The 9,701-nt window shown below is 35.5% G+C and overlaps 1 protein-coding gene across 5 annotated transcripts in view; it reads left to right on the forward strand.

The window, feature by feature from the left end:
* Positions 1–9,701, forward strand: part of TMEM209 (transmembrane protein 209) — a 43,282-nt gene that overhangs the window by 9,635 nt on the left and 23,946 nt on the right. For all 5 annotated transcript variants that reach the window (XM_017532558.2, XM_017532556.2, XM_017532560.2 and 2 more), the window contains exons 6-8: positions 2,569–2,773; positions 8,657–8,832; positions 9,452–9,523. In XM_017532558.2, the coding sequence (XP_017388047.1) occupies positions 2,569–2,773; positions 8,657–8,832; positions 9,452–9,523 (453 nt within the window). The remainder of the gene's footprint in view (positions 1–2,568; positions 2,774–8,656; positions 8,833–9,451; positions 9,524–9,701) is intronic.

Here is a 9,701-nt window from a genome sequence, read left to right on the forward strand (position 1 = left end):
ATCTTCTAAAAGTTACTAATATTTTGCTGGGGTATGAACAGCTAATTCTGATCCAGTAAAACAACATGTTAACATAAACTCAAGTTAAAAAACAAGTTTGAAATCCTGGTATGATCTTTAGCAGGTTACCTAAACTCATAAGGTGTGAGTATAGTAATCATATTTGCCTGTTATTGAAAATATAAGACAGTGTATATGTTAAGCATAATTAGCACATCGCCTGATACATATAATAACTGCTTAAATACTTGGTATTCAATATGAATTATTACCAAATACAGAAAAGATGGCAATGCCACTACCTAGTTTACTTTATAGAATTGTAATAAAACTTAAAGGCCAGGCGCGGTGGATCACGCTTGTAATCCCAGCACCCGAGGCGGGTGGATCACGAGGTCAAGAGATCGAGACCATCCTGGTCAACATGGTGAAACCCCGTCTCTACTAAAAATACAAAAAATTAGCTGGGCATGGTGGCGCACACCTGTAGTCCCAGCTACTCGGGAGGCTGAGGCAGGAGAATTGCTTGAACCCAGGAGGCGGAAGTTGCGGTGAGCCGAGATTGCGGTGAGCCGAGATTGCGCCGAGCCTAGATTGCGCCGTTGCACTCCAGCCTGGGTAACAAGAGCGAAACTCCGTCTCAAAAAAAAAAAAAAAAAAAAAACTTAAAGCACAAAGTATTTCTCCCTGGGAGCTGTAAAAAACAACTTTGGTTAAGTGGCTGGATACACAATAAATATCCAAAGTCAATAGCTTAAAAAGATATTGTTATAAAGATTTTCTCCTTACATACTAATATATAAAGTATATGCAATTCTAATCAGTCCCAGTCTACCGTTTTTAAAAATAGATTTATGTAAGTTACTCATTGATGTTTAGAGTTAATATAGAAAAATAAATGAGCCAAGAAAATTGAGTAAGGGTTAGGGTACTTCCCCATAGACATTAAAACTTAATAAGTAAAATATTATGGCCCCTAAGCAAAAATAGGCCAATTAATGCAATAATGGCCCAAATATAGTGTATATAAGGATGTAATATGTTAATTTTAAAAATAAAAAATCTGTGTGGAAGAGGATTAACATTTTTATTTTCAAACAGCGTTAAACAATTGTAAGACTGGTTAATCTTTAACTTACTGCAAACTAATGTGAAGTGATCATAAGACCCCAATAGAAAAAAATTGTAAATGTACTTGAGTAAACATTTAAGTAGCTAATACAAGCGACCAATAATTCTATTTGTAAGTGTTTAACATCATAAATATAGGGAAATGTGAATTAAATGGCCATTTTTTTAAAAATTCTTGTATATCGAGTAAATGTTAATATGCTTTCACCAAATAATTTCAGTTTTAGGACTCTGTTAAAGGAAGCTATCAGAAATTCAAGCCAAGATTTATGTACAGCTACCTTTAACATAACATTGACAAAGCTAGCTACGTTTTAGAGATTTTGAAATATATAAAATGTGAAAAAGGATTATATTATCTCTGGGTGGCAAAGTTACAAATGTTATTTTATTTATACTTTCAATTTTTTAAAATATGCATGTGTTACTTGATTTTTTAAGAGACAGGGTCTTGCTCTCTCCACCCAGGCTGGAATGCATGGCTCACTGCAGCCTCTAACTCCTGGGCTCCATTAGTTACTTTTTTTTTTTATGGACTTTATTTTTTAGAGCAGTTTTGGGTTCACAAGATGAAGAGATCTTATGTACATTTCCTGTTCTAACACTCATAGCCTCCTCCATGATCAGTATACCCCTCACAGTGGTATACATCTTACAGTTGATGAACTTGCATTGACACATCATTGTCACCCAAAATGCATAGTTTACATTAGGGTTCACTATGGGTATTGTACGTTCTGTGGGTTTGGACAAATGTATAATGATGTGTTTACAATTATATATCATACAGAATAAAAAACCCACACCACTTAGTCATTCTTCTTTTCCTCCATTCCTGGCAACCACTGGTTTTTGTTTTTTTTTTTATTGCCTCCACAGTTTTGCCTTTTCTAGAATGTCATGTACTTAGAATCATAACTGTGTGGCTTTTCAGATTGGCTTCTTTCACTTAACAATATGCATTTATAATTCCTTTATGTCTTTTTGTAGCTTGATAGCTCACTTGTTTTTAGTGCCAAGTAATACTCCGTTACCTAATTTTGCCAGTTGATTTACACATTCACCTACTGAAGGGCATTTTGGTTGCTTCCAAGTTATGACTATTAGGAATAAAGCTGCCATAAACATACAGGTTTGTGTGTGGATATAAGTTTTCAACTCCTTTGGGTAATACTAAGGAGCACAATTACCAGATCATATGGTAAGAGAATATTCACTTTTGTAAGAAACTGCCAAACTGTGTTTCAAAGTGACTGTATCATTTTGCATTCCCGCCAGCAAAGAGTGAGATTGTATCGTTCCACAACCTCATCAGCATTTGATGTCATTGTTGTGGATTTTTGCCATTCTACTAGGTGTTTTACTTAAGTCAAAAACCAAAACAAAAATGAATTTCAATTAAAGAAAAATAAAATACAGCTCTTTTATTTTGTATAGTTGGCGAGCTTTAGCCCCTCTCCTCCCCCTCCTCCATACCCTACCACTGTTGGACCAGTAGAGAGTAGTGGATTGAGATCTCGCTACCGTTCTTCGCCCACCGTCTACAACTCACCCACTGACAAAGAAGACTACATGACCGACCTACGAACTTTGGATACTTTCCTTAGAAATGAAGAAGAGAAGCAGCATAGGGTTAAGCTGGGTACATATATATTTTATTTATACCTATTATACATATTTTTGGTGTCACTTAGTCCTTAACCTATTATTTTAATATTCATGCATAAAATTTAAAGTCTCTTTTACTAATATACTTTGTTAGCTTGAAGAGAAACACATTTTGTTTTACTTTAAATGTAACATAATTTTATGCAGTTAGAATTAAGGTCAGTAAATTCAAGAAGTGAAATACAGATAAACTAAGAAATCTTGAAACTTTCGTCTACGATAAGATTGAAAGCTTTTTTGCATAATGTAAGTTAAAATTTCTATTTAAAGTTGAGGCTATAAAATAATGTTTTGAAGCAGTGCATAATGAACTTACTCAAATTATAGCTGTCTCTTTTCAGGTAGTCCTTTGGAAAGTTGGCGTGACATAGCAGGATGAGAGAGCGTGTATTTCCTCTAGAAGCACTGCTGTTTTTCAGAACATTTTAAAACTGTCTTTTAGTATTTCCTGAAGGTATAGTTTACCTTGGGAAAGAGTGTTAGCAAATCTTAATCTGTTTGGGCTGGATTTGATTATTACAGAGTCAATTATTTGAAACCGAATTAGGTTATTGAACTGAGTAATGATTTTTCCCCTCAGGAACATTCACAGAAAGGATATTAGGTGCTAACTGGGCCATGGTCAGGAAGCCAGTTATTGGACCATGGCTCTTTGTGTCGCTTGAAGTCTCACCAGTGATTTTTAATTTAATTTTGCCTGAAAGTGCCACAGATGTTACAGAAACCAATCAATATTATCTTCTTATTTTTGATACCTGGTTTTAAAAAAAAAATTTGAAATACTTTGAGTCTACTGAAACTTTAATATAGAGGATTACACAAAGAACCTATGAATCCTCTACACATCTTTGTATTACCCACATATTTTCTGACTTCACTTTTATTCTTTGACCCAGTAGGAGCTATTTAGAAGTAATATCATTATTGTTTGGAAGTGTTAGTGGTGTTGCTTTTAATTTTCAAGCCTGAAGCGGCTTGGTTACGTTTTTTTTCTCCTAAGTTAATTTTACTGTGGTTAGAGAATCTGATCTGTACCCATTAACTTTTTGTTTGTTCAAGACTTGCTTTTAAGTCTATGTGATTGCTTTCTGTAAATGACTTTGGTATATTGAACAGAATGCAATCTCTAAATTTGGGGCTCTCTGTTCACTGTCACGCTTCTTGATGGTATTCTTAAATTCTTTTTTTTTTTTTTAATCAAAGCTACTGCAAATCAATTAAATTCTTTATCTTACTAATTTTTATCTGCTTGATCTGTTGATTATTAGGAAAGTATGTCAAAAGCTCTCAATGATTGTCTTCCGTTAAATGTTTTCTCACAATTCTGTCAGATTTGCTAAATATACATATGAGATTATGTTAAATGCATGTAAATTTGGAATTGTGAATATCATTCTGGTAAATTTGCCTTTTATCTTTATCTCTTAGGCTTTTTGCCTTAAAGTCTATTTCGTCTGACATTGATACATCTATATTAATTTCCTTTTGGTCAGGACCTGGCTGGTTTATCTGTCTCTGTCCCTATACTTTTCGCCCTTCTGTGCCCATAGATTTTTAAAAATTAAGTATTTTGTGCAAATTAATTAATAAATGATTAATAAGTATTTTATGGGAAGCTACTCTAAAACTATATGTATATACTGTTCCCCATCAGACTTTCTTTTTTTGTTTTTTATTTTTTTGTTTTTTTGTTTGTAGAATTGGTCTCACTCTGTTGCCCAGGCTAGAGTGCAGTGGTACAATCTTGGCTCACTGTAGCTTTGAATTCAGGTCTCAGGTGCCTCTCCCACCTCAGCCCCCTGAGTAGCTGGGACTACAGATGTGCGCCACCATGCCATGCTAATCTTTGTGTTTTTAGTAGAGACAGGGTTTTGCCGTGTTGCTCAGGCTGGTCTCGAATTCCTGAGCTCACACAATCCACCCACTTTGGCCTCCAAAAGTGCTGAGATTACAGACGTGAGCCATTGTGCCCAACCCCATCAAACTTCGACTTGGTAGTTCTAACATCCTTTTAAGATTCTTTTCTAAATTATTTCTATGTTGGTTGTCATGGGAGCTTTCCCATTTCATCATTTCTTCTGTATTCCTTTAATACTTTTCCTTTTTTTTTTTTAACTGTAATAAAATTTAGTATACATAAAATTTATAAAATTAGCCCTTTTTTTTTTTTGAGGTGGAGTCTTGCTCTGTCACCCAGGCTGGGGTGCAATGGTGTGATCTTGGCTCACTGCAACCTCTGCCTCCCAGATTCAAGCAATTCACCCTCAACCTCCCAAGTAACTGGGATTACAGGCACCCACCACCACTCCTGACTAATTTTTGTATGCTTAGTAGAGACGGGGTTTCACTACGTTGGCCAGGTTGGTCTCAAACTCCTGACCTCAGGTGATCCACCTGCGTGGGCCTCCCAAAGTGCTGGGATTACAGGTATGAGCTACTGCGCCTGGCTCAATGTTAGCCATTTTAAGTATTTAATTAAGTGGTGTTAAGTACATTTACATTACTGTGCAGCCACCTTTTACATTTATTTGTTGGTACTCTGTAAGATAAAGGTTCCCTCTCCCTAGTCATGTCACTTATGTTGATGATTAGATTGTCCCAGATTTGGCTAGTGAGATCCTCTGTAAGCCGGCTTTTCTGTTCTTTTGACGTGACACTATCATTCTTTGAGCTAATCCCCCTGCCCCTATTCTGTTTTACCCTTACCCTAGCTTGTTTGGTTTAGTCACTGAGGACTCATGATCAGCTCTTTCTTTAGCAATGTCTAAACTGTTTTTTAACTAATTCATTGAGTTTTTTAATTTCAGTCGCTTGTTTTCATTTTATAATTTTATTTGGTTCTTTTCAAATATGCCACATTTTTTGTAGAATATTCTTTATTCTTCTGTTTTCAGTTCCTTTTTTTCTATCTCAGTTGCTTAAAAGCACTTATTTAAATAGTTGAGTTATCTAAAGTTCTTAGAGGTTAAATACTGACCATTTTTGTCTTGTTAGTTGTTATGCCTGGAGGCTTGTTTCCTTGCGATTTATGGAATTTCTGTGTGTTTCTGGTAAGCTTATCTTGGCTGAATGGAAGCCCTGTTTCTTCCGAAAGCTGTTTTGTATTTTGCCTCTGTCCGGTGCCTTAGAAGTGTTATTGCCCTTTAGCTAACTTAAGTGATTTCTAAGCTTGGAGATTCCTGGACCTCAAAGCTAATATAAATGGGCACTCTAAACCCATTCAAAGATGTATCTATAATTTTTAAATCAGAGTTTTTTGTTTTTTCAAATTGCCCAACAGCATATGACAGACAAGCTTCCATTATCTCCTGGTCCCAGTGAACAGATTTTTTTCTTTATCTGCTCAGAATGTGGCCCTTTGAGATTCCTGGTCCTCTAGCAGGAGCAGGGACTAAGGGTGGGAGAACGGTGTCAGCCCAGCTCTCTACTTCTTATGGGCCCAAATCCTTATGTCCATTTCCCACTTGGGCAATAAATTCCAAATTGATATATTTCTCAAGGCCTACAAAATTCTCTAGAGCAGCCACAGCATTCTCTTACAGGCTATTTTGATTTTTAATTCCTTCTTCATTTTTAACCACTGACTCTTCATAGCCTTACTTTTTTGCAAGCTCCATTATTCATTTAAATAATGTTTTTTTCTTTTGTTTTGTTTTTGAGATGGAGTCTAGCTCTGTTGCTAAGGCTGGAGTGCAGTGGGGCAATCTTGGCTCACTGAAACCTTTGCCTCTTGGGTTCAAGCAGTTCTCCTGCCCTAGTCTTCTGAGTAGCTAGGATTACAGGCATCTGCCACCACACCTGGCTAATTTTTGTGTTTTTAGTAGAGTTGGGGTTTCACCATGTTGGCCAGGCTGGTCTCGAACTCCTGACCTCAAGTGATCTGCCCGCCTCGGCCTCCCAAAGTGCTGGGATTACAGGTGTGAGCCACTGCGCTGATCTAAATAATGTATTTTATTTAATAAAGGTTTTTAGATATTTATGGTGGGAGATGTTTTAGGTTATCTGGTATACTGTGTTACCAGGTTTCCAAATCTCCATGCTTTACTCTGAGGTCTTTGAGATTCTCCAGCTGTAGATTTTGTGCTATTGTGGTGGTGGTGGTATTCATCATGGAAAGGCCCTATTTTGTCATTACTTGCTATGTATATGTTTTCTTTGCTTTGACTAATGCCCACAGGTATTAGAACTTTCTATTTCTGTTCATCGTCTAAAATTTCATCCTCAGAGAAATTTTTCTCAAATTCAAGTTTTTTCATAGCAAACTTATTTTTCTTAAAGTTAATGGTCAAAATGATTAATCAAAATGGGATAACTTTATGCTCTGTTATAACCATATTTCTTACTTTCCATTTCTGGTCTCTATTTATGAAATCATTTGTGTTGGTTTACAACTACTTTTCTTAACATTAATTCATTCCTAAAGTCAGTTTTGTCAGAATTTCACACAAAGTGAGATGATGTTTCTTTATAACTTTTTATGCTGGCATGAAACATACTGCCTTCACCTAAGCTCCTTGGCTAACCTTCAAAATTTTGATGAATTGAAATATTAATACATATCTCTTTGATGATTTCTTATTCTTTGTGCCCGTTAATGTAACAGGAATATGAGTTTTACTGTTTTCTAGTCATTCCTTTTAGAATTCTGCTAAGATTTAAAAAAAAAAAAAAAAAGTTTCTATTTATGAGTTTTATTTGAGGGTATAAAATACCAATTGATACTTTTTATATCAGCCAAACTCTGAAAATATAAGCCCTTCATAAATACCATATAATTGTTATCAAGAACATGCTTATTTATTTAGGCACTGTGCTAGATGCTACAAAAAACAAAAACAAAAACAAATACTTCCTGCCTTCAAGGAGCTCAAATTCTATTTGGAAAACAGACAAAAACTATAACCCTGAAGTGTGATGACTATCCTGGTTCAGAGGCCTCTGTCGGAGTACACTCCTAAATAGAATTTTTTTTAGCATTTCTTAAAAGTAAATTTATAAATTTAGGAGTATAATCATCAGATAGTCTTTTAATTCAACTCAGGAATTACCACAGGCTATTAAATAAAATACAATAAAGTACAGGGGCAAATAAGTTTAGCCTAGATACTAGTCTTTAGTAGAAGGCTATAGTTATCCCATTCAGAAGGAGCTTCTAAATACTTCAAGCAAAGAACTTGCTTAGCCTATTTATTTCCAAAAGAAATTTGTCTTCTGTTTGTTTGTTTTGAGACAGTCTCACTTTGTCACTCAGGCTGGAGTGCAGTGGCACAATCTCAGCTCACTGTAACCTCCGCTTCCCAAGTTCAAGTGATTCTCCTGCCTCATCCTCCCTAGTAGCTGGGATTACTGGCGCCCGACATCACGCCTGGCAAGTGTGTGTGTGTGTGTGTGTGCACTTTTTTTGGTAGAGACAGGGTTTCACCATGTTGGCCAGGCTGGTCTCAAACTCCTGACCTCAGGTGATCTACCCACCTCGGCCTTCCAAAGTGCTGGGATTACAAGCGTGCTCTACTGTACCCAGCCTAAGCCACCATGCCTGGCCATTTCTTACTGAATGATTTGAAAGTCTTAGAGAATGAAATAAGCTTAATTTTTCAACAAAACTAGACAGATGCCTTTGACTACTTATTGTTCTTATGGCTCTTCAATTGATACGGCTCAGAAAATATTGTTTTTCATTTTTATCACAAGTAGACTGTGTTCTCTCAAGAGAAAATTATGTTGGGGAGAAGAGAAGCTCCTTAAGGGTGTTTGTCTTCTGATTCCTGGATTGCCATTGCCTAGATACAAGTGTTAACTCTAGATGTCAGAATTGCTACAACAGACTGATACTGTTTACCTTAACAATTAATTACAGGGAGCCCAGATTCCACCTCTCCTTCCAGCAGTCCTACTTTCTGGAACTACAGTCGTTCTATGGGGGATTATGCACAAACTTTAAAGAAGTATCAGTATCAGCTTGCCTGTAGGTCTCAGGCCCCATGTGCTAACAAAGATGAAGCTGATCTCACCTCTAAACAAGCTGCAGAAGAGGTAAGTGGAAAATAAAAGTGACTTAATATTTATGATTTGTGCATTGCTAGAAAGCCTTCTACTTCTGGAACATTTTTTCTGTAATCTTCCATTCTTCTGGACAGAAACATAAATCTGGCACACATTAAGCAGTGGGAAGGCTCCTGCCTTACTTTGTGTACTTAAAACTAAAAACTAAATTATTTCATACATTTTACTCTGTGACACACAGTTCACCTTAGTGCCCTGCCTGAAACATATTTTTATATTGATTATAAAAAGGCTCTCAGGTATATAATTGTACTTAACATATACAGAAATCTTGCTTTTAAAATATATTTAGATTGGAATATTTGTCAGTAATTTCATCACTTTAATACCAAATATGGAATTTTTATTTTCTTCTTAAAAGCAAGAAAAATGTTCTTTACACATACCAATGTAAGGAACTTTTAAAGATATAACTATGAACACTACTTATAAGTGGGTAATAAGAAAATTACCAAATATTAATTAGATGAATATTGGTATTTGGGAAATTTTTTTCCTAAGTTCATTAAATATTTTTTAGGGTGGGAGAAAGAATGATGATTTCTGGCAAGATTTTTCCTCACTGTTCATTTTAAACATGATTTTATAGGTTTGGGCAAGAGTGGCTATGAATAGACAACTTCTTGATCATATGGATTCATGGACAGCTAAGTTTAGAAATGTAAGTTCTGACATTACTCTTTGGATGATATTAGTGTCTCTTAATATACAATGCATGCTATTAGAATATCATTTAGAGTTCATTATAAATTAGAATATTAGAGTTATTATAAAGGTACAGTATGAATGGCACATATATAAGGATAAACTTATTATTATTTTTTTTTTTTTTGAGACGG

The sequence above is a fragment of the Cebus imitator genome, unplaced genomic scaffold (genome assembly GCF_001604975.1).
Source record: "Cebus imitator isolate Cc_AM_T3 unplaced genomic scaffold, Cebus_imitator-1.0 Scaffold77, whole genome shotgun sequence".
In the NCBI taxonomy this organism is placed as follows: domain Eukaryota; kingdom Metazoa; phylum Chordata; class Mammalia; order Primates; family Cebidae; genus Cebus; species Cebus imitator.